Source organism: Hyperoodon ampullatus (genome assembly GCF_949752795.1).
Source record: "Hyperoodon ampullatus genome assembly, chromosome: 4".
In the NCBI taxonomy this organism is placed as follows: Eukaryota; Metazoa; Chordata; class Mammalia; order Artiodactyla; family Ziphiidae; genus Hyperoodon; species Hyperoodon ampullatus.
In genome coordinates this window covers 3933908-3959950 of record NC_136917.1, presented here as the reverse complement: position 1 = coordinate 3959950, position 26043 = coordinate 3933908, and the positions used below count along the sequence as shown (strand labels likewise).

Here is a 26043-nt window from a genome sequence, read left to right as displayed (position 1 = left end):
GATCCTTTGTATTTCTGCAGTGTCAGTTGTTACTTCTTTTTCATTTCTAATTCTGTTGATTTGAGTCTTTGCATTTTTTTCTTGATGAGTCTGGTTTATCAATTTTGTTTATCTTCTCAAAGAACCAGCCTTTAGTTTTATTGATCTTTGCTATTGTTTCCTTCATCTCTTTTTCATTTATTTCTGCTCTGGTCTTTATGATTTCTTTCCTTCTGCTAACTTTGGGGTTTTTTTGTTCTTCTTTCTCTAATTGCTTTAGCTGTAATGTTAGGTTGTTTATTTGAGATTTTTCTTGTTTCTTGAGGTAAGATTGTATTGCTATAAACTTCCCTCTTAGCGCTGCTTTTGCTGCATCCCATAGGTGTTGGGTCATCGTGTTTTCAGTTTCATTTGTTTCTAGGTATTTTTTGATTTCCTCAGTGATCTCTTGGTTATTTAGTAGTGTATTGTTTAGCCTCCATGTGTTTGTATTTTTTACAGATTTTTTCCTGTAACTGATATCTAGTTTCACAGCTCTGTGGTCGGAAAAGATACCTGATATGATTTCAGTTTTCTTACATGTACCAAGGCTTGATTTGTGACCCAAGATGTGATCTATCCTGGAGAATGTTCCATGACCACTTGAGAAGAAGTGTATTCTGTTGTTTTTGGATGGAATGTCCTATAAATATCAATTTAGTCCATCTTGTTTAATGTGTCATTTAACACTTGTGTTTCCTTATTTATTTTGATTTTGGATGATCTGTCCATTGGTGAAAGTGGGGTGCTAAAGTCCCCTACCATGATTGTGTTACTGTCAATTTCCCCTTTTATGGCTGTTAGCATTTGCCATACGTATGCAGGTGCTCCTGTGTTGGGTGCATAAATATTTACAATTGTTATATCTTCTTCTTGGATTGATCCCTTGATCATTATGTAGTGTCCTTCTTTTTCTCTTGTAATCATCTTTATTTTAAAGGCTATTTTGTCTGATATGAGAATTACTACTCAAGCTTTCTTTTGATTTCCATTTTTTCAGTCTATATGTGTCCCTACGTCTGAAATGGGTCTCTTGTAGAGAGAGGGCATATGTATGGATCTTGTTTTTGTATCCATTCAGCCAGTCTGTGTCTTTTGGTTGGAGAATTTAATCCCTTTATATTTAAGGTAATGATCGATATGTATGTTCCTATTACCACTTTCTTAATTGTTTTGGGTTTGTTATTGTAGGTCTTTTTCTTTTCTGTTTCCTGCCTAGAGAAGTTCCATTAGCATTTAACATAAAACTGGTTTGGTGGTGCTAAAGTCTCTTAGCTTTTGCTTGTCTATAAAGGTTTTAATTTCTCTGTTGTTTTTTTTTGTTTGTTTGGGTTTTTTTTTTTTTGCGGTTCGCGGGCCTCTCACTGTTGTGGCCTCTCCCGCTGCGGAGCACAGGCTCCGGATGCGCAAGCTCAGCGGCCATGGCTCACGGGCCCAGCCGCTCCGCAGCATGTGGGATCCTCCCGGACCGGGGCATGAACCCGTGTCCCCTGCATCGGCAGGCGGACTCTCAACCACTGCACCACCAGGGAAGCCCCCTAATTTCTCTGTTGAATCTGAATCAGATCCTTGCTGGGGAGAGCAATCTTGGTTGTAGGTTTTTCCCTTTCATCACTTGAAATATGTCCTGCCACTCCTTTCTGGCTTGCAGAGTTTGTGCTGAAAGATCAGCTCTTAACCTTATGGGGATTCCCTTGTATGGTATTTGTTGCTTTTCCGTTGCTGCTTTTAATATTTTTTCTTTGTATTTAATTTTTGATAGTTTGATTAATATGTGTCTTGGCATGTTTCTCCTTGGATTTATCCTGTATGGGACTCTCTGCGCTTCCTGGACTTAAGTTTGACTGTTTCCTTTCCTGTATTAAGGAAGTTTTCAACTATAATCTCTTCAAATATTTTCTCAGTCCCTTTCTTTTTCTTTTCTTCTTCTGGGACCCCTATAATTTGAATGTTGATGCATTTAATGTTTTCCTAGAGGTCTCTGAGACTGTCCTCAATTCTTTTCATTCTTTTTTTTACTCTGCTCTGCAGTAGGTATTTCCACTATTTTATCTTCCTGGTTACTTATCCATTCTTCTGCCTCAGTTATTCTGCTATTGATTCCTTCTAGAGGATTTTTAATTTCATTTATTTTGTGGTTCATCATTGTTTGTTTGCTCTTTAGTTCTTCTAGGTCCTTGTTAACTGTTTCTTGCATTTTGTCTATTCTATTTCCAAGATTTTGGATCATCTTTACTATCATTACCTGAATTCTTTTTCAGGTAGACTGCCTATTTCCTCTTCCTTTGTTTGGTCTGGTGGGTTTTTACCTTGCTCCTTCATCTGGTGCATATTTCTCTGTCTTCTCATTTTGCTTAAGTTACTGTGTTTGGGGTCTCCTTTTCACAGGCTGCAGGTTCGTAGTTTCCGTTGTTTTTGGTGTCTGCCCCCAGTGGCTAAGGTTGGTTCAGTGGGTTGTGTAGGCTTCCTGGTGGAGGGGACTAGTGCCTGTGTTCTGGTGGATGAGGCTGGATGTTGTCTTTCTGGTGGGCAGGACCACATCCACTGGTGTGTTTTGGGGTGTCTGTGAACTTATTATGATTTTAGGCAGCCTCTTTGCTAATGGTTTGTGTTGTGTTCCTGTCTTGCTAGTTGTTTGGCTTGTGGTGTCCAGCACTGGACTTCGCTGGTCATTGAGTGGAGCTGGGTCTTAGCATTGAGACAGAGATCTCTGGGAGAGCTCTCACCAATTGATATTACGTGGGGTCAGGAGGTCCCTGGTGGACCAGTGTCCTGAACTCGGCTCTCCCACCTCAGAGGCTCAGGCTTGAGTTACGGCTGGAGCACCAAGACCCTGTCAGCCACACGGCTCAGAAGAAAAGGGAGAAAAAAATAAAATAAAGTTATTAAAATAAAAAATAAGTAAATATTATTAAAATTTAAAAAGTAATTTTAAAAAGAGCAACCAAACCAATAAAGAAATCCACCAGTGACAACAAGCACTAAAAACTATGCTAAGATAAACATAAAAATCAGAAACTAGTCTGTCGCATACAGCAAACCCCAAGTCTACAGTTGCTCCCAAAGTGCATGGCCTCAATTTCGGGAAGATTCATTGTCTATTCAGGTATTCCACAGATGCAGCGTACCTCAGGTTGATTGTGGAGATTTAATCCACTGATCCTGAGGCTGCTGGGAGAGATTTCCCTTTCTCTTCTTTGTTCGCACAGCTCCTGGGGTTCAGCTTTGAATTTGGCCCCGCCTGTGTGTGTAGGTCGCTGGAGGGCGTCTGTTCTTTGCTCAGACAGGACGGGGTTAAAGGAGCCGCTGATTAGGGGGCTCTGGCTCACTCAGGCTGGGCGGGAGGGAGGGGTCCGGTAGTTATAATTGGAATGTGGGGCAAGCCGGGGTGACGTTGCACCAGCCTGAGGCACGCCATGCGTTCTCCCGGGGAAGTTGTCCCTGGATCACAGGACCCTGGCAGTGGCGGGCTGCACAGGCTCCCAGGAGGGGAGGTGTGGAGAGTGACCTGTGCTTGCACACAGGCTTTTTGGTGGCTGCAGCAGCAACCTTAACGTCTCATGCCTGTCTCTGGTGTCCGCGCTGATAGTCGCGGCTCACGCCCGTCTCTGGAGCTCGTTTAGGCGGTGCTGTGAATCCCCTCTGCTCGCGCACCCCGAAACAATGGTCTCTTGCCTCTTAGGCAGTTCCAGACTTTTTCCCGGACTCCCTCCCAGCTAGCTGTGGTGCACTAGCCCCTTCAGGGTGTGTTCAGTCCTCTCCCTGGGATCCGACCTCCGAAGCCCGAGCCTCAGCTCCCAGCCCCCACCCGCCCTGGCAGGTGAGCAGACAAGCCTCTGGGGCTGGTGAGTGCTGCTCAGCACTGATCCTCTGTGTGGGAATCTCTCCGCTTTGCCGTCTGCACCCCTCTTGCTGTGTCCTCCTCCGTGGCTCCAAAGCTTCCCCGCCGGGCTTCCCTGGTGGCGCAGTGGTTGCGAGTCCGCCTGCTGATGCAGGGGACGCGGGTTCGTGCCCCGGTCTGGGAAGATCCCACATGCCGCGGAGCGGCTGGGCCCGTGAGCCATGGCCGCTGAGCCTGCGCGTCCGGAGCCTGTGCTCCGCAACGGGAGAGGCCACAGCAGTGAGAAGCCCGCGTACCGCAAAAAACAAAAACAAAACAAAGCTTCCCCGCCACCCTTACCCCGGTTTTCGCTCACGAAGGGGCTTCCTAGTGTGTGGAAACCTTTCCTCCTTCATGGCTCCCTCCCACAGGTGCGGGTCCCATCCCTATCCTTTTGTCTCTGTTTATTCTTTTTTCTTTTGCCCCACCCAGGTACTTGGGGAGTTTCTTGCCTTTTGGGAAGTCTGAGGTCTTCTGCCAGCGTTCAGTAGGTGTTCTGTAGGAGTTGTTCCACATGTAGATGTAGTTTTGATGTATTTGTGGGGCGGAAGGTGATCTCCATGTCTTACTCCTACGCCATCTTGAAGGTCCTCCACCCATTGTTGTCTTATTTTAAGAAATCGCCACAGCCACCCCAGCTTTCAGCAACCACCACCCTGATCAGTTAGCAGCCATCAACCTTGAGGCAAGACCCTCCACCAGCAAAAAGATTATGACTCGCTGAAGGCTCAGCTGATGGTTAGCTTTTATTTATAAACAAAGTATTTTTAAATTAAGGTATGTACTTTTTTTTAGACGTCGTGCTATTGGACACTTAGTAGACTACAGTATAGTGTAAACGTAACTCTTATATGCTCTGGGAAACCAAAAAATTCATGTGATTTGCTCTGTTGTGGTATTCACTTTATTGTGGTGGTCTGGAACTAAACCCCCAGTATCTCCAAGGTATGCCTTTACTCATAGAATGAAGCTGATTCTCCTTAAGTGAATAAAAACTTGTTTAGAATATGTTTATAAAATGGGTATAACTTGCAGTTCACAAGAAATAAACTTTAGAAAATCCATGGGCACAGCTCAGTTAGTATGAACATTTAATATTAATATTCTAATTGAACTCATTAGAATTTGATAAATGTCAGGTTCTTTAATACTTAAAATTCTAAACTATGCTTTTCATTTTGAGTGATCTAAGGAATGTATTTTCCAGCGTCAATCCTACTTTAAAATTGAGACTATCCAGAACTACAGGGAAAAAAGAAATTGTACAAAGTGACGTGACCATTACTGTGAGAGTGTTTTCATGGTTTACATCCACAGTTAAGTGTTTTTCTCTAAAACTTTAAACTTCATTATTCTTAAATGCTTTGTATTACTGTTAGGTTTATGAACCAATGTATCAATTTTGTACATTTATGACTTAAGAGCCCATGGGTTTCAAATGATAAAAGTGTACTCTTTTTCATCCTTGTCTTGGGTGTGTAACTGTGATTTCAAATGTAAAACTTTCCCAAGAGTTACTTATGTGTCAATACAGATAACTAGGTCTCCACTTTATGAAAGCTTTTGTAATTCAAAGCTATAGATGAGGGGTTGTCTCTTTTGGAACTGTTAGCATTTTGGGCTGTGTCATTCTTTGCTATGGAGCAGTTGTGTGCATTACAGGATGTTAACAACACCCTGTCTCCGCTAACAGATTGCAGAATACCCCTTCCCCACAGCTGTGAAACCAGAAAGTACCACTAATTGCCAAACGTTGTCACCCGGGGAACAAGGTTTTTTTCAGTTGAGAACTGCTGTTAGATAAAGGAGTTGTAAAATGAATTTTATCATTATATACTCAACTCCTAATTTTGACAGGAATAAAATTGGTCCACTTCAGTGTCAGATATGTTTTCTTCTTTTGAACATTATCAGATCAAGGCACTAAATATTTAGTAGGTGGTCAGAAAGAAGCTGAAGAGAGAAAATAGGGTGGCCGTGTGGCAGAGAAGATTTAAATGATGAAACTGGGTAAATGAACTGCTCAATTGCTAGTACAGCGCTTAGGGTGTGGTAGGTACTCAAATCCCGGTGTTTGAACACGGAATTCCTTAGTGGCCCAGTGGTTAGGACTCTGCACTTCCTGGTTGGGGAACTAAGATCCTGCATGCCGCGCTGTGTGGCCAAAAAAAAAAAAAAGAACATCTCATTATCTGGGATCTCTTAAATTGAGCAGTGCCTTTTGTTCGCACATATTGCGAAAGATAACTTGGAGGGCTCACCACTTTGTTCTGTGTACAAATAGATTAGGTTTCTTTGGAATTAATATTGTTTGAAAGTTTTGTTTTTTTTTTGTGGTACGCGGGCCTCTCACTGTTGTGGCCTCTCCCGTCGTGGAGCACAGGCTCTGGACGCGCAGGCTCAGCAGCCATGGCTCACGGGCCCAGCCGCTCCGCGGCATGTGGGATCTTCCCGGACCGGGGCACGAACCCGTGTCCCCTGCATCGGCAGGCGGACTCTCAACCACTGCGCCACCAGGGAAGCCCTGTTTGAAAGTTTTAAGTGGCCAGAATGTACAGATTGTTCCTAGGTTGTTCAGTGACGCAGCCAGGTTGCTTGAGAGACTTAGAAATAAAGGTCTTTAATCAGCTGATGAATTGATAAGCTCCTAGCTTTTGTTGTTATTTATTTTTTTATAACTTGTATACTTCTCTTTATAGCAAGAGTTTTTCCTTTTGTAAGCTATCCTTGGGGCTCTTTTTATACATCTTACACTTTCCTTATGCCCCCAAATAGTTGCAACCACAGGAAAGTAGTCTACCACAAGGGGTGTAGAGAAGTGGATTTTCAAAGTGTTCAGTTTACTGGTGCTCAGCATTAATTGTTAGCATTGCACAGATTGCACAAGTGAAAAAAGAGGTTTAAGAAGGGGAAGATTTTATTCAGTTACAAGCAGAATGCAGGAATTCTTGCTTCTGACTAACTTAATGCATTCTACTCTTTAAATCTAAATTTAAAAATTCTAATACTGCTTTTGAACATCTCATCTGATTCAGTCTTAAAATAGGTATAAAATTCTGTTAAAAATAGAATTTCATGGCTCTTGCCTCAGAGTAAATTTTGGCCTAAAATGACTCATGGAATTTTGGATAATTCTTTCTCTGGATCCTTCTTATTTAGGCTTACTGTCTTGTTTTTTACTGTTGTAAGTGACCCACTCTGTTGAGACTGAGTAACCAAGAGTTTTCATTGCCAGCATGAGATTCCCTGAAGTTGTACATAACTTAGATATAGAGATCTTTGTTAATGTTGCCAGTTTTTTTTTTTTTTTCCACCAGTTTTTCTGTATAGTTTGGGAGGCAGTGCTCAGATTCTTCTCTCAGAAGAGATAGGTAAGTAGTGGCTGCTTGGCAAGACTAGTAGTTTAGCCTCCACCAAAGCCACTGCCCTGGCTCTGGCAAGCCAAGCTCGGCCGACCCAAAGGGACTGCAGGCTTTCTGGGTCTGGCTGTCTTTACTGAGGTGGGGCCTATTGGTGAGTCAGCCAAACAGAGAAATTCTGAAGACTGTCTTGAGAGATAGGAGTTGAGCAAAGGGGAGAGGGTCTGAGGTGCCTAGGAAAGATGTTAATTTCTTTGGTAGGGTGATTGATGCAGTGACAGGTTGGGCAGTCCTGGGAGAGTTTGCAGCATTGAGAGAGAGCTATTCGTAGGGTCTTAGAAGAGGGCAAAGTGGGAAGAAGCTGCTTAAACTCAGGGTGTTGTCATTGTGGCCTAAAGGTTGGTGATTATTCTGGAATGTAGTCGTCCCTTAGTGTCCTATAATCTCAACAAATCACAGAGTAATGAAACATGGAAAGAGAAAAAGAACTAAAAAGAAAATCATAAAAAGAATTAGAAAGTTAAGAGGAAACTTTAAAAACAACAGCAACAAAACAACCAAAGAAACATAGGGTAGGATAAAAGAAAAGGAAATGGTTGCATTAAACCCTTTAAAATAACCCTATGAAATAGAATGAGAGGTAAAATAAGTGATATTTAAAATAAAAAGGCAGAAAAAACTAGCTAAATGGAAAAATATGAATCTAGAAGTAAAGATAATAGAAGATAATTTTTAAATAAATAGGGTTGTGAACATAAAAGTAAAAATTTAAAAAACCATTACAACATTCTATATTTTTTTCTTACAGCATTTGTCACAATTGTAATTTAATAATTGTTAGCATAAGTATTTGTTTAATGTATGTCTCCTGTCCTGGTTTGTAAGCTTCATCCTAACACCAACTATGTCTTTCTTGTCTACTGCAGTATTTTCAGGGCCTAGCAGTGTGCTAGCAACATAGGTATACAGCAAATTCTTTCTGAGTTAGAATAAAAAAGTATAGAAAATATTAATTTTCCTTAGAAGTTTTGTTATGTGAAATTAGAATTTAAGGTAAGGGACTAAAGAAAAATAAAGAGGCTTTTAAAAAGAGGGTAAACTAAAGTAGGCTAGGAAATAATACAAAACAATTAGCAAATGTCTCAGCAATAAGAAATTCTTTTTTTTTTTTTTTTTTTTTTTTTTTTTGCGGTACGCGGGCCTCTCACTGTTGTGGCCTCTCCCGTTGCGGAGCACAGGCTCCGGATGCGCAGGCCCACGGGCCCAACCGCTCCGCGGCATGTGGGATCCTCCTGGCCCGGGGCACGAACCCGTGTCCCCTGCATCGGCAGGCGGACCCTCAACCACTGCGCCACCAGGGAAGCCCAGAAATTCTTGATAGTGTTGAGTTTCCTGAGTTTATTATGAAACATCAGTAATACGATGACAAAAGCAAACATGTGAGAGAAAATAAGACAGGGAACCCAACTCTGTCATCTCCTCCCCTCGTACCTCTCTGTGAGAGAGCTCCTGGGACTGAGGTCCTTTTGGTCCATCTTTTGGCTTTTCCCCTTGGAGATAGTGCTCTTGTAGGCCCCCCTTTTTTACTGAGGTGAAATTCATGTAACAAAATTAACCTTTTAAAGCGAAGTTCATATAGTACGTTCATAATGTTGTGTAACCGTCACCATTATGTAATTCCATTTTCATCACCCCAGAATGAAACCTGCTTCCCTTAAATAGTTGTTTCCATTCCCCCTCCCCCCATCCCCTGGCTAACACCAACCTGCCTTTTGTCTTTATGGGTTTTCCCTGGCCTCTTTTTATTTAATTTTTAAAAGTCTTTATTGGATTTGTTACAATATTGCTTCTGTTTTATGTTTTGGTCCTTCAGCCGCTAGGAATGTGGGAGCTTAGCTCTCTGACCCAGGATCAGACCCGCACCCCCTGCATTGGAAGGCGAAGTCTTAACCACTGGACCGCCAGGGAAGTCCCACGTGGCCTCTTTTTAAACTGGATCTCTTTGAGAGGAATGTGCTATGGCCAAAAAGAAATTATTTGGCTTTAAAGGCCTAGGTAGTACTGGGACTCAGAGCTACATCTCTTTTGAATATAAATTTATTTCTTTAATAGCATTTTCAAAGACTTCGTAAACGTAAATGGTAGTTATGTGTCTATTTTATTTTAAACTTCATAATTCTCTTAATTCTTTAGCTTTCTATCTTAAAGCTATATAAAGTATAATAATTACATTGACGGTTACCTATGCTACTCTAGTAATCAGATGTTTATATATAATTTGCACGTGTAGCGTTTGTGTCTCTCTACATTAAAACAGGATTTCAACCACTGACCTTCTGGAGTGGGTAATTCTTTGTTGTGGGGGCTGTTCTGTGCACTGTAGAATGTTTTAGCAACATCTTGGCTTAGGTGCCAGTAGCACCCCTCCACCCTTCCAAGCTGTGACAACTAAAAATGTCTCCAGACATTGCAAACTATCCCGTCAGGGGCAAAATCACCCCTGGTTGACAGCCACTGCATTAGAATCATTCCCCTTGAGAATTTGGCTTTCTCTTTACTAGAAAGAGACTATTAATATGTTATTTGTTAAAAATAATCCTCCTAGAGTTATAGAGGAGAATTGCAAAATCACCCAAGAAGCTTAGTCATTCATTGGTTTTTATAATTGTTCCCAAAACTGCTTTAAATTTATATTTTAGTTTTTAATGTTGATTTTTGGCAATACTCTCCTTGCTGATTATGTAAGGGTCATTTCTTGTTTGGCTATGTTATGCTAAAGGAATTCAGCTTGATTGCCTAATAGGAAGTAATTTCATGGAAAAAGTAAATACAGCCATCTGAGTTTTTCAGAAATACTTGAAACATTAAAACTATTGAAGTACAGTGAATAAAGTACAGTGAAGAAAAGGAGAATTTTTTTAACACAAACTTTCCTACTTTGATGTCAGAAGAACTTAAGACAGCCATGTTCTACTATTACCACTGAACTTATTGATAATAAATTAAATTCTCCCTTTTTGTGCTTCCCGCCTCTGCCCTAAAAGTTCTGTTTTCTCAGAGTGTAAAGGCTCTTTGGCCACTACTTAAATCTTGTTATTTCTCAGTGATCAATGTTAAATGAATTAAGGTTTAAAAGGAATGTTTGATTTGATTTAAAATTTATCTCAAAATAAGTTTGTAGCCTACTAAATATTATAATTCTAATTATAGATTCCCTGTAGACTTGAAAGTGACAGTTTTTAAGGATTGTCCTGCTACAAGCTAGTTTGCTAGCTAGTTTGTGATTTTACCTGTAACTAATTAAGTATAACTTGGGACAAAACTTTGGGGAAAAGAAGATGGGAGGGATGACGATGGAAGCTAGTCAAAAGAGGGGAAATTCAGTGTAATAGTATTAGGTGTTATCAGTTAAGTAGTAGGGTTGAGAGATAGCATCTCAACTGGCTTTTTCCTGGGCATAAATTATTTAATAAGGTCGTGGGAAGAAAGAAAATCCCACAAAGTGGAGCTTTGGCTGCTTCTCTGCATAGTAAAATTCAGTTTCAGTAAATTCTGTTTCCAGTGCATGGACAAAGGAGATGAAGGCCATCCCTCTATAATTTTTTGTACCTAAAGTTTTCCTTAGTATAGATGTGGAGAGAGGTGTTATTAACATAATATGCTTTTTATAAGAATGCTGTGCTGTAGCAGCTTCTGTCTCCCATATGTGCTTGGAATGTATCTAATACATTCTTATCATTTTACTTATTTAGGGACTATGTTAGGAGTGAACTGGAGTCCGCCTATGAAGGACCAATGTATTTAGAACCTCTCTCCATGAATCGGTTTACCACAGCCTTAATAGGTAAGTATTATAAAAGAATTAAAAGTGTACGTAGGAACCAACGAATCTTAATTACTACCTTCTAAAATTGGTTCATACTTAATGCAAAAAATTGGAAAACTCAAAGTTATTCATGATGACTTTCAAAACATAGCCATTGTTAAATGTTAGTCTTTTTCTCTCATACATAGGTGTTTCTTATTTTACATGTTTATGATCACATATAGCCTGTAGTTGCTTGTGTTTTTTTAAGGGTAATGTAAGTATTTGGGAAGATTAATTTTAAAATAAAGCTAATAATTACTTTGTAAGATTAAAATGAAATATGTAATGTCTTAATATTGTTTACTGTTGTTGAAAGCCATTATCCTATAGTCAAAAATAAAGTGCCAGAAACATCAAGAACTTGAGACATGATTGAAATATTCAGATAGCAGAATGCTTAAAATAGAAGTGTTGGCTAGGACCCCAAAACAATATAGATACAGTCCAAAGTGAAATACTAGACCCTACCATGCCAAAGTTTCAAAAAAGAAAGTGAGAGAAAACCAGTATGTAATTCTTAAATTCACCCATATAGAGGGTGTTAAGAGGTTGAATGTTGGGATTTGGAGGAGGATTTTTTAGGGAGCTGTTTTCTCTAAAAATACCTTCTGGGCCCTTCTCATTTAGAGAATTTAGTGGTAGACCATTTGGAGACACATATTTTTTTGTGGCTTAGGGGGGATACTACAGACTGGTGTCCAACATAGGCCTGCAATATCTAAAGCTACACCATCCAAAACAAGCCACATGTGGCTCATGAGCCCTTGAAATGTGACTAGTCCAAATTAAAATATACTGTAGTATAAAACACACCCAAACGTTTCTCAAACGTAGTACAAAAATGATGTAGACTGTCTTGTTAATTTTTTAATATAGATTGAATGTCTATGTGATAATATTTGGGAGATATTAGGTTAAATAAAATATATTATTAATTAATTTTACTTTTTTTTACCTTTATAAAATGATGCTACCAGATTATTATACATTATATATATGGCTTGTATTATAATTCTAGTCTGATATAAAGGCCAGCACTGGGCTGGCTGGCTGGCTGTTGAGTTTCTGACTGTGGAGTGAAAATGTCTTGCGGGGTTCTCCTGTATCATCTAACCTGTGTAGGCAAAGGATGTTAGTTTACTATGGACTAGATGAGGGCCCCAAGAGTCAATGGAATTTTCTTAGGTCCTCCCAAGAGGGCCCTTATAAAGGATGAGAAGACTCCAACAGGGATTGAACGTCTAGATTCCAAGGAGCTGAGGAAGGAACCAAAAACAGCCAGAGGAGGGTACATAACAAGCATCAAGGGTACTGCAGATGAGAGATCCACAGTGATGGGAACGATCAGAAGAATCCTTAGACGTGCCCAGGAGAAAGGAGATCAATTGTAAATACGCCAACTGCAGGGAGCACCAATACCATACCATTGTAAGAACATAGTTCAGTAAGAATTGTCTACTTCCCTCCCTCTCCTTCCCTGCCTGCTTCAGTCGTGAGTAAGTCAGGAAAAGAGTGAGACTGCACCGGCAGAGAAAGAGGAAGAAGCTTGCCTTAACCTCTCTACTCCCTCTCACAATTGTAGGTTTTCTGTGATGCCATAGGAGGCCTCAGCTGGAATAAAGGAAAACCCTCAACTTCAAATCAGCTTCAAAGTTTTATTTGTTATTAGATTGAGATTAGATTAGATTAGATTAGATTGTGTAACCTTTGCTAGATTAGAAAAGGTATGGGACTTGCCTTAGGATCAGGAGAACACTCAGTTCACAGAGTGGCTTTTAAGACAGTAGGACACAAAAATAATGTTGCTTTATGGCTATATCCCATGAATTGGTATATTCAGTAGTCGTAACATCCAAGTATGAAAATATTTGCTAGGTTAGAAAACTCATAAAGTGTTCTCTTTTATTCTATAATGGATGCAATTTAGTATAAGTCTGTATATTTCCTTAAATTTTTCCTATCAGTGGTTATGATAGTGTGTTTACTCAACTAAGATTCAATTAATTGGAAATAAAACAAAATCCATCAACTATTCAGTAGCAATTTTCTTTAGACTTTGATTTTAAAGTAAGTTTCTACTCCTTTTCTTCCATTTCACTAATGAACTTTTAATGAAAAATTAAGTAATTTGAATATGCCATCATTTCTTAGGATTACAGACTTCTTGGAGATAGTTCTTACAGTGGCATCCTGAAATCCAAAGAGTACATTGTGATTTTGGTTTATTCAGAATTGTCAGTTGGAATAGGCATGTCAAGTTAAACAACTTCCTTTTCTTCTGGAGCTATAGGAAAGATTTCCACTAACAGTATGACTCCTTTCTTCTTTCACCTAAATAAGAGGAGTAGTCTTCTCTTAAAGAGGATCACAGCATATGAGTCATACTCTTCTGTGAAAGAAGATAAATGAAGCCTGTAACCCCAAAGCTGAACACCGAATGTGCTGTCCTAGACTTATGGGAATTTTCAGAGCTTAAAGGAAGTTTACATCATGCTGAACAAGGAAATTTTTTTTTTTAAGAAGAAAAAAGAGAATTTTATTTGAGCCAAACTGACGACTATAACACAGGCAGCAGATTCTCAGAAAGCTCTGAGAACTTGAACAAGGAAATTTAAATATCATAGCTATGAGTACAGTGAAAGTAAGACATACTAGAATGAAAATTCCTCATCATTCCTAATATTAAAGCATTTCCTCTGAGTATTTTCTTTCAGAGTTTTAGCTAATTTTTTAATCAAAGAAATATACTTACTTTTTTTTTTTTTTTTTTTTTTTTTTTTTTTTTTTTTTTTTTTTTTTTTGCGGTACGCGGGCCTCTCACTGTTGTGGCCTCTCCCGTTGCGGAGCACAGGCTCTGGACGCGCAGGCTCAGCGGCCATGGCTCACGGGCCCAGCCGCTCCGCGGCATATGGGATCCTCCCAGACCGGGGCACGAACCCGTATCCCCTGCATCAGCAGGCGGACTCTCAACCACTGCGCCACCAGGGAGGCCCTATACTTACTTTTAAAAGTCAAGAAATACCACAATTTTATGATGAAAATCGGCTTTCTCCTGTACCACTCCTCTCTACTCTCAGGTATCATTCCCCAGAGGCCTCTCTCCTTTCAACTCACCATAACTTTTCCCTGCTGTTTTCTCTTTAGTCCCTTTCTGGAAATTCTCTTAATTGGATAAGGTTCCTCCCACATTAAGCCCCTAATTTTCTTCCTGTTCCATTTTCTCTCTCTTTGTCTTTTGTTTTAGTTTCTGAGATTTCCCAACTTTATCTTACAACCCTTTTGTTGTTATATATTTTAATATCCTGGAGTTTGTTTTCTTTTTTGTGACAGTCTTTTAAATTTCTTAGATATATTATTTACTTTGAAGCTTTCTTTTGTTCCTTGCGTTCTCTCCATTTGTTTTGGTCTTTGCCTTACCTGGGACAGCAGTATTTCTTAAGCCTGGATTAGAATCACCTGGTTATATTACATAAAAAATTATAAATAATGATGCCTAGACCCCATATGAGGCTGATAAACTGTAAGTTTTACTTAAATATCCTTGTGTGATCATTTGTATTAAAGTGAGTTATTAATTTGTCGATTGGAATTTCTTTAAGGCTTACCAACGGGTATGTTTCACATTTGGTGTCAAGTGGGACTGGCTGTTTTTGGGGGGACCCCGAAGTGTGCGTATTTGTAGGTCTTTTCACTTGGACTTGGGTCAGTTTCCCCAAAGAAGAATCTTTCTATCTCCTGTAGGGGAGGCTAGTGTCAGTGACAAGAGCTGGGTGGCAATAAACATGGCAGCAGTGTTTGGAGATCTAGAGCGATCTCCTCTTTCTGGGTGCAGACTTTTATTTTAACCTCCGTTTTTCATTTGGGCACTGCACCTCACCTCCGCCCTGAGCTGTGCACGGTGCCCAGGAGCCTATTTCAGCCTTTCCAGAGAGCAAAATTCAGTCTTCTTCTCAGGGCGGGGAAAGAGTAGTGGCCTGATAGTTGTTTGCTAGCCCCTAAGATTTTGTTGACTTATCTTACTAGGTGGCCTCTCTTCTCAGTTTTCTTTTTCTATTTCTTTCTTTCTTTTTTTTTTCTGAGGGTAGAAAGTGAGATTTATTGAGTACACTGCAGGGCAGCAGCAGGGGACACCAAGAGGGGGTCTGCGCTGGGGGAGAGAAACTGGGCTGCCTTTATGGTCCCCTCTGGTCACCCTTGGGTTAATGTTCCACCCGTTTAGTGGTTAGGGCTGGGTGTGTCATAGCTCTATCTGCCTGGAATGACAACTGCTTGTGACTGCTGATAAATTCCGTTGGGGGGAGAGTGCATTTGTCTTATCTTAAAAGGACCACCCCAGCCTAAGATGGCTGTTCTTTTGTTAAGCTCTACATTTCCCCCCTGTCAGATCAGCAGAGTCAAATCATTGACGTCTGGGCAACAACATCATCTTGGGCTACTTCCTGCTGAGAAGGGGCAACATTGGGTCCCAGTTGGGTTTGCCTGTCGGCTGTGGGGCTGTGGGATTCTGTGTGAATAGAAATTTTGGGAGGCCTGTTTGAGAGTAGTCAACTGTATTGATTCTAGAGGTTGGAATCCTTGTCTTGTCACCATTTGTAGCTTGATGGAATGCAGTCGGTTTTGTAGCAACTTGTTTGAAGCACTTGGTGACGTTGGTGGATCAGGATGGAAAGAGAAAATAGGATCTCACAGCGTGCCTGGATTTGCCCCAGACGAGCTGCCGCTGCTGAATGCACCAGGTGTTAGAAGTGAGGAGTCCCAAAGCTAGGCCCAAAGGACACTGCAGCCCCATCGGGCAGGGACAGTCAGTCGATACGGGACTGGGCTTTAGGTCCACCAAAGAGTCAGGATGTGCAATCCCTGGTCTTCAGGGACCTTAGACCATCGGCAGTGTTGAAGAGGAGAAAAGACTTTCCAGAACGTAGCCCTTGGGGTGACAGTGAGTCGGAGCCCGTCTGGAGGCCTTGGGTCCCGCTGAGCAATAACCCTGGCCGGGGACCTTCAATTGCTCCAAGTCATTAGGCCGATCACTACTATCGGAAGACTGATTAGGAAAGGCAGAGAGAGGAGAGAGAGGCATTCCCTGTGTGGGCCACCAAAATGCTGTGGAGTGCGGTGATGGGGCTGGCAACGTGGGTGGTAAAAGAATTTACCGAGCCAGAAGTGAGGGTAGAAAGCGAGATCTGTTGAGTACACTGCAAGGGAACAGAGGGTGAGAGCAAGGGGTGGGGGGGATCTGCCTCAATTTTCTTTATTATTAGGTGTTTTTCTCTTTCTTAATGCCTTTATGAATGTTTTTCATGTGATTTGAATATCAGTTCTTTAAAGGCTAAAATTAGTACTTTGTGGGAAAAAATACCACATATGTTACCTACAGTGTAGTAGATTAATAAATTCCCAGCTTTGTATAAAAATAGTTGCCGTTTTTGAATTCTTCTGACAATAATATGGATAGAACACAAATTAGAATCTAAAAATATTGTTTTGCTTTTCATTGGCAAGAAGGAAGAGAATTTGACTGATTCTTAAATTAATTTGAAAGACGACCTGTTCAAGAATTTCTAAGAAATTCTGAGAGGAGCAATAAGAGGAGACTTGTCCAGTCAGTGAAAAGGAATAGTGGGCACTGTCCCCAGAGCAGAGCAGTGAAAAAGACATAGCAAGTTCCGACACAGACACAAAACACACAGAAGATCCTGCAGTATACCAAAGTGGCTTTTCAAATTAATGAGAAAAGAATTGGATGATTCCAATAGCTAGTTTTGAGACAACTGACTACACATCTGGAAAAACAAACATAGATCTTTACTTTTCACCTTATTCTAAAATAATTTCCATATATATTCATTTTTAAATTAAAGAAAATATAGGTGATGACATGTATAATCTTGAGTAGGGGGAGCCGTATAATTAACCATGGCACCAGAAGTAGAAACCATTAAGGAAAAGATTGATAGGTTTGACCCTTTATAATAAAAACTTCTATACTGTGAGAGAAAAAAGTTATTAAAATAACTCAAATGACAGATTGGGATAATAGAATCCTATGATAAAGGAGGCTAATATCTTGATCCAACAACAGAAGGCTACATATCCTAGTAAAAGAATAGACAAAGAATGTGAGCAAACGTTTTGCCAAATAATTGCAAATGCTTTTACATATTGATTGGCCAAAAAGTTCGCTCAGGTTTTTCCGTAATACCTTACAGAAAAACTCAGACGAACTTTTTGGCCAACCCATTACTTACTAGTGATGTTCAGTGCTACTGGTAAATGACAGAATACAAATTTAACAAAAACTTAGAAAATATTCCTTGCCCTTCCCTTTCTTAAATTATTTTCACTGTTGACAGGTGGGAAGATGGGCACCCTGTACACTGTGTGTTTTGTGTCTGTAGGGCAATTGACAGTATGTGTCAAAAGCCTTAAAAAACGTTTCTTCTGACTCAGTAATCCCGCTTATAGGAATTTAGGCTAAGAAAATATTAGGAAATGTGCTCCAAGTAGTTTATACAATGATGTCATAAATGTACAAGCTTATTCATAACAAAGCATTTTATAATTATGAAATATTTGAAAATAGCCAAATGCTAATATTGTCATGCGTTCAGTTTTTTAACTAAAAAAAACACAAAAGCCTTTATTTATTTGTTTGAGAGATATATGCATAATACGTATTAAATGAAAAGCTGATTGTGTGTATGCTATAATCTCCTTTATATAAAACATTTGTGTATATTCGCATGCATAGAATAAATCTGAAAAGGTAACAATATGAATAACTTTGAGCACTGCCTAGGTTTCAGATAAAATGCAAAGGCTTTACATGCAATACCTTATTTAATGAAGACGACATTAACAGTGCTACCTTTGGGTGACAGATTGTAGGAGATTGAGGCTTCTTTTTCCTTTTTACTTCTCTGTATTTCCTAACTTTTCTTTTTTTTTTTTTTTTTTTTTTTTTTTGCTATACGCGGGCCTCTCACTGTTGTGGCCTCTCCCGCTGCGGAGCACAGGCTCCGGACACGCAGGCCCAGCGGCCATGGCTCACGGGCCCAGCTGCTCCGCAGCATGTGGGATCTTCCCAGACCGGGGCACGAACCCGTGTTCCCTGCATTGGCAGGCGGACTCTCAACCACTGCGCCACCAGGGAAGCCCCTAACTTTTCTATAATCATGCATAATCCTCTGTGAGAAGAATTTGTTGTTTAAACTTCTCAGTTTTAACTTCTCATTATTGAGTCATTTGGGAAGGCTTGCATGGTCCTGTAGAAGCAATTAAAGATTGAAAACCTCAGAATAAGTCTTGTCACAGCATGATCTTGGACAAGTAACTATATCTTTTGGATTTTATACTTTCACCTCTAGACGAGAACAGTTAAATATTGAGGGCCTTTGTAAAAGGAGCTAAATATATTTAGTTGTAACTGAATTATTGTTTGAATGAGACATTTAAAAAAAATTGCCGTATTATATATGCCATCTGGAATGTGATAAAGACCAGTGGATATTTGTGCTGCTTTTTTAAAGTCAATCCTAGGGAATGGGTGCTCAGAATTCACAGAACATGTGAATATGTAATTTTGGTCAGATAAAATTAAAATCTGATTTAAAATATTATCTAAGAGATCCTAACTAAACTTCAAAAGCTGTGTCATCATCCTTATCAACAGTGTTTTGTTTTTATTTTGTGGATACCAAATCTCGAAATTCAATACGTTCTCCCCCCCATTTTAGGTCAGTTGGTGGTGTGTACGTTATGCTCCTGTGTCATGAAAACGAAGCAGATCTGGCTCTTTTCAGCTCACATGCTTCCTCTCCTAGCACGCCTCTGCCTTGTTCCTCTGGAGACAATTGTTATCATCAACAAATTTGCTATGGTTTTTACTGGATTGGAAGTTCTTTATTTTCTCGGGTCTAACCTTCTAGTACCTTATAACCTTGCCAAGTCTGCATACAGAGAGTTGGTTCAGGTAAGACTGCGTAGATAAAATTCTACATAAATATTAAGTATATTAAAGATTTAGTTCACTTTTATTTCACAGTCATGGTCATGGTAACATTATGTTTGACAGTTTCAAAATAGTCACTATTTTCAACCTAATTAGGAGCATCTGAGATTCTTTATTAAGTTCTATTGAGAGGCAGTAAAGTGAAGTAAGTGCTTCTCCGGAAGCAGATGGTCTGGGTTCTCACTCCGACGCTGCTGTTTACCAGCTGTGTAACCTGGGGTTAGTCACTTAAGTTTACTTATCTGTAAAATGGAGCTAATAATAACTGTTGTACTTAACGCATAGGGTAGCCGTGAGATTTGAATGAGTTCAGTGCCAGGTAGATGATATTCAGTGTTAACTACGATAACAAAGACAAGAGTGATGTAGAATTGAATGTCTAGAGGTCAAATCCTGTTTTTTTCCTGATTATAGCCCTACTGTGAGTACAGTTTTTTCCTTACGTTTGTTTAATAGACTGAGAAGTTAAATAGTTCTGGGCTATGGTATGACAGATTTCATTTAGATGTGGTGCTTAGACTGATTTTGCCAACATAACGTGCTTCTGTCTCTCCTACTTTTATCAGCCTTTGCTCTCAAACAGATTATTTCCAGACACAAACCGTAGGTATTCAGGAGATAAATAGTTTTATTTGACTTAATCAGTGAATTTCAGTATATAAAATAGGTCTTAAAACTGACATTGGTATAAAGAGAGTATTAAAATGGGCATTCTCTCCTAGCTCTTTACTGTGTGCATGACTGTAAGGTACAGGAAGCTTTTTCAGATTGGTCAAACTGATACACGACTAAATGAATCCTTTCCTTGTTGTTATTGTTGTGGCCCCAGGGGCAGATTTCCCAGAAAAATTCCCTAAGCTCTTGGCCTTACCCTGATTCTACTGATTTCTTCATCTTACATAATGATTAACTTGAGCAACTTTCTTGAAAGTAGATCTTCCGAAGAAGATGAAGTTATTTTCATACTCTCATTGAACAGTTTCTTCATGGGGAAGGGCTGTTGTATTCAGAGTCAGAATGATGAATTTATGTATTTTTTATTTGAATTCAATCTTGTGGAACTACCCTGGTTTGTAAGAAGCGGTAGATATTCAGTAAATACTGCTTGGATACTGTTATTGAGTCACCGTAAGGACAAAGCCTCCGTTTTTCAGTGTCATGTTTACCTTCTTGGTTGCCATAAGGTTCTTGTAGCACAAGGTGTTGCAGTTGAAAATAAAGTATAGGTTACGAAATTCGTGACCTGGAAAGAATTGGATAGACAAGAAATGGAAACTGTCAGGTATTTTAGTGGTCTTTTCCTTGAATGGAAAGGAGGAAAAGTACGCTACCTCTCAGTGATTAGTTTGCTGCTAATAATAATTTTGCAGCTAGCTGGACAATTTACTTTTTCTTCCAATGTTTTCTAGTTGGGAAAAAATAGGGGTTAATCATGACTCAGTTTTAGAAAAAATATTTGATTTACAGATGAAAAAATGTAAATTTAGAATAACCTGCAAGTCAGTGTATTTTCATTTAAGGTCTTTATAGTTTTTGAAACATTCTGGTGTCACACCGAGCATTCCGGCAAGATCAATTGGCTGCTTAGGTTAGAGTTTGTAACCTCCTTGGCAGAACCTTGTTGTGTTACCAGGGTCCGGTCCCTGGCTTAGTAACTCCAGAAACTTGGTTACAGCTGTACTCTTAGGCTGAATCAGATTATGAGAATTAATTCCTCCTAATCAGTCTCATAAGAAATTGTTTTATAAACTAGACAGCTAATTTATTGACTTATAGTAGTTTAATAAACTTTTTTTTTTTTTTTTTTTTTTTTTTTTTTTTGCGGTATGTGGGCCTCTCACTGTTGTGGCCTCTCCCGTTGCGGAGCACAGGCTCCGGACACGCAGGCTCAATGGCCATGGCTCATGGGCCAAGCCGCTCCGCGGCATGTGGGATCCTCCCAGACCGGGGCACGAACCCGTGTCCCCTGCATCGGCAGGCGGACTCTCAACCACTGCGCCACCAGGGAAGCCCAAAGAACAAACCTCTTTTTTTTTTTTTTTTTTTTTTTTTTGCAGTATGCGGGCCTCTCACTGTTGTGGCCTCTCCCGTTGCAGAGCACAGGCTCCGGACACGCAGGCTCAGCGGCCATGGCTCATGGGCCCATCCGCTCCGCGGCATGTGGGATCCTCCCGGACCAGGGCACGAACCCGTGTCCCCTGCATCAGCAGGCAGACTCTCAACCACTGCGCCACCAGGGAAGCCCCAATAAACTTTTTTTAGGTGTACCTTTTTCCCTGGTGTTAATGCACTTGGCAAAACAAATCATTTGAGAAATGTTGCTTGAATAATACACAGTAGGAGCAAGGGGAATTGATTTGTCTGGGGGAAAAGACTTCCTGTCTTTGCTCCATAATAAACTTCTCCAATGATTATTCTGTCTTTCATCAAACTACTTCTCATCTATGACCTTCCTGAATAAACTCTGGAAAATTCTTTTATCTTTCCCTTCCTCCTTGCATCGTTCATGCTAGTCCTGATCATTTTGATTAGACATGAGTAAGTTTACCAGGGCTCCTCAAACTCCCTTGACGTAGTTTTACTCTGACTGTGACTTTATTTTGACATTACCCCTGAACTGTTAGGGCAGTTTACTGTGGCCATTTGATGAATGTGTGTCAACTGTTAATAATAATGCAAAATCAGAAAAGTAACAAAGACATGCTAATTCCTACTTGTATGTATAGAGCTAACTTTGAAGGAATTTAGTTGAAATAATCTTGCAAGAAAAGAAAAGCTACTCAGTTTTTCTCTTTAAGTACTTTAGGTTAAACTCTTTTGTGTTTAAATGTGTTTATTGAAGTGATACAAGGTGTTTTCCTAAAGTCCTATTTTCTTACTCAGGTAGTGGAGGTATATGGCCTTCTAGCCTTGGGGATGTCCCTGTGGAATCAGCTGGTAGTCCCTGTACTGTTCATGGTTTTCTGGCTCGTCTTATTTGCTCTTCAGATTTACTCCTATTTCAGTACTCGAGATCAGCCTGCATCACGAGAGAGGCTTCTTTTCCTTTTCCTCACAAGGTAATTAATAAGAGTATACGATACTATATATAACCTTAAGAGAAAACTTTGATCTAGGAATAGTAAGTTTTTCAAATTAACTTTTGTCCGTCTTTTTATAGTGCTTCATATTCAATTAAAATAGGATTTTCACTCAGTGGATGCCTAGGTCTGGCAATGTAGGGAGGTGCTAATATAATAATGGTGGTATATTTGGCTGCACTGTAGACCGTAGTACAGCAAATGATTTGTGGAAAGGTATGTAGCAAATTGTAAAAATGTTTTTTCAATATCAAGTTAAACTACTGGAAAAGAAATATGTTACTAAAAATAACTATCACTTTAATTGAGTATTTAATATGTGCCAGCCACACTAATAAACCCTTCTTCATACTTACTTTTATAGCAGCCCTGCAAGGAAGGTGCCTTTATTATCATTAGCATTTCAGAGCTAAGGAAACTGTACCAAGAGTAACTTGCCCAGGTGCCAGTGCCAAAAGAAGGGGTGCTGACACTCAAACCCCACCTGAGTCCAAATCCTATGACTTACCTATATACTTTCACTATGCCTTGTTATTTTCAATGTTTTGCTTCCGTATTAAGATAGAGTCAAATAATGGTAAAATGAGTATATCATAGTATTTTACTATTTAACCTAAAGGAATTCTAAGACTTGGTTCCTAAAGTAAATTATTAAAAAAAAAATCTTAAGTCATTAGAGTCCATTTTCTACCTCATTATCTTTGTTGTGAGCTTATCTAGACATTTGTCACTGTTAAATTCCAAGTTTCCGTCTCAAGCCCTCAGAATCTAGCAGATGGGTCTACATCTTCATTCCCTGGCTCATTGTCCGTTTAAAAGGCAAGAAAGAAACTCTCCTCCTGGGAAGTAAGTATAGGCGAATACAACTTTAGAGTTTTAGTTAGTAGAGCTGTTGTTTCGCAGCCATCCAGAATGATGGAGTGTTGTGCACCAAGTGGTGTAGGGGAGGAGAAGTTTAAGACAGATTTACTCTCTTTAAGGAGCATGTTACTTGTTAAGATTGAAAATGTTACAAAGTTAAACAGCAATAAAAATGTCATGGGGCGATACCTATTTTGACAAGTAAGTAAAATAAACTTATTGGTACTGAGTCAGATTTTGTACTTTCTGAGACTTTTAATTAAAAAGTAGCTTTTATAAACATGCAATAAACTGATATCAAACACATTTTAATGGCCAATTCATTGTTTCGCTGCTATTTGTTTTTATGTCAGTATCATGGAGATTTTATGCAGAGTTTTAAAATGGTCCAAAAAGTAACTGAATTTAAAGAGAAAGAGAGATATACAGTTCTGTGGTTAGGATAACCTAAGTGTGGGACTGGGGTTGGTCATGTTTTAAACCAGATTATTATCCATTGTGAAGCACAATCAAATGAAGCATAGTATAATGTAAGAGGCTTAACAAATCAGTAAGCTATGAATGAATTTGGACTTAACAAAGTAAGAAAATAATGCTGAGATTTTAGGTGAGGCTTAGATATCTTGCCAAAATAATTTTCTTCTTTATTCCTTTTCCATACATAGGATAGATTGCCCCTTCTCTATATAAGAATATTTTAATTTGGTGTTTCATAGAGAAGTTCCTGTGTGGTTCTTTCATTAATTTGTATCTCTGTAAGCATTGTTCTTTGTCCTTCTTGATGCTCTTGTGCGTTAGGTTATGTGTGTATGTTGCTTTGCCAAAGAACAACTTACTTTCAAAAAGGAGGATCACAAGTTTACCAGGATACCCTGACTAAAACAAACCAACAAAGCATGGCAAACAAACTGAAAAACAAAAAGAAGGGGTTTTTTGCAGCCAGGAAATAGAAACTAAAATCAATAAAATGTCTCATTGAGGAGAGATGGGAAGAAAAGTTTTATAAATTTCCCAGCCTCTTTCACTTCCCCAGAGCTAGGTTGAAACCTTTTGTTTTCTTTAGTATGCTCTTGAAAAATAGCACCACACTCTTTTTTAAAGTAAGAGACAAAGAATGTGCTCCTCTTGAAAATGTAATTAAATCATACTGTTTGGGTAAAAAAGATTTCTTTAAATATAGACACAAGAATAGAGAAATTGTTTGGACATTCAGTAAGACTTTCAGACTTTTCCAATGGGAATGAAGTAAAATTTTTAGTGTTATTTTTAGCCATGATTCTCATATTTTTAAATTACTGGACAATTTGTTGAAACATGGTATATAATGACTTTTCTGAGAAAAATATCAAACATTTCAGAAATTAGACTTGTAAGAATGCCGTAAAATTATTTATTCTTTAGCTGTCAACTACTATGATTGGTAGATATTTTGGCTCCTAATGGAAAACCAAACATTTTTTTCCTCATCATAATGCACAGTGGTCTACGTAAAATTAGATGTTTTCACATAAAAAGTAACTTAAAAACAGTTGTGTAAGAAGGATAACCGTGTAGCAGAGGCATGGAGCTACATAGTAAAGGGCAGATACTGATTTGCCTGAATGAATTCCTCATCCATGCAAGACATTCTTCACTGAAATTTCAAAACTTAAGATACCATGCTTTGAACGTTTTTTTATTAGTTGCTTTGTAAATGCTAAATCCAAATTATTGGTACATAATATTACATATATTTGCAAAATACTTGTTAAATTATTCTCAAATATGTTCAATAAAAGTATTGAATGTATTTCTGTAAAATATGAAAGTATTTCCAAGGTTTAGTGCAAGTCCAGTTCTCCTTATTAAAAATTGATATTAAAATTATTTTTAAATGGTCTTGGGCTGTATTCTCGGACATGCTTTTGAAATAACCCAGAAAAAACCTGCATTGACCTACGCCTAAATTAATTAAAATGTAAAGCACCAGTAACATGGAAGACACTGTTGGAGTGAGAGGAGTCAGGGGCTACAGAGTCTGCACAGGCCCTACCCCATAGCAGTTTGGTCAGAGAAGGAGTTTTGACAAGGAACCACATTAGCAGTACAGTCTGATCAATTTGAACAGCCAGAACCTTTCAGAAGAAAGGGCAACTATACACATTTCTTTTGAATATTATCAGCATGTTAATTAGATATTTCTTAAGGTTTGAACAAGATTTAAGCCTTCAGAGTTTTACTACCTTTGAAGGAGATGATAGTTAATAAAAATAAAAAAGACTGTGTTTTAGATTTGGTGCTATGTGCTGAATATTTGCCAAAGAGTTAGAAAAATGAGGTTAGGATAATAATAAGAATGGATTTACATTATTAACAGAGTGGTTAGGTGATTTCATCTCAAATTTTGGGTGTTTTCATTGAGGATCAGATCAAGCTTGGTGGTTATTTAAAGGCCTAAGATGTTTCAATTCCCAAATAAACAATTTTTATCGGTCAATATTTCCCCCCCTTTTTTTTTCTAGTATTGCTGAATGCTGCAGCACTCCTTACTCACTTTTGGGTTTGGTCTTCACGGTTTCTTTTGTTGCCTTGGGTGTTCTGACACTCTGCAAGTTTTACTTGCAGGGTTATCGAGCTTTCATGAATGATCCTGCCATGAATCGGTAAGTTCTTCACCCTGAATAGCTCTAGACATTTAAATCTTATGTAACTTGAAGACGGAATGATGAATTTCTTTGTTGATGAATTTGAGAGGAAATGGAATTTTGAGGACTTTTTTTTTTTGGAATGGTTGCAATATTTAGATTAAAATACTATGAAAAAGTAACTAAATTTCTGTGTATAAAAGATGTATTTTTATTGTACGTACATAACAATGTATATTAGACACTTTCCTTTCCTAGATTTATTTAAGAGATTTTTGGACAACTTGCTTTTTCCCATTTGACGTTTGTGTCGCTCTGTTAAAATCAGATTTCTAAATTTGATAC

The 26043-nt window shown here is 39.0% G+C and overlaps 1 protein-coding gene across 1 annotated transcript in view; it reads left to right on the top strand.

The window, feature by feature from the left end:
* RNF145 (ring finger protein 145) overlaps positions 1–26043 on the top strand; it is a 55573-nt gene that overhangs the window by 17661 nt on the left and 11869 nt on the right. Inside the window, exons 3-6 of the mRNA XM_079703114.1 lie at positions 11010–11101; positions 18859–19094; positions 22017–22192; positions 25576–25716. Of these exons, the coding sequence (XP_079559240.1) occupies positions 11010–11101; positions 18859–19094; positions 22017–22192; positions 25576–25716 (645 nt within the window). The remainder of the gene's footprint in view (positions 1–11009; positions 11102–18858; positions 19095–22016; positions 22193–25575; positions 25717–26043) is intronic.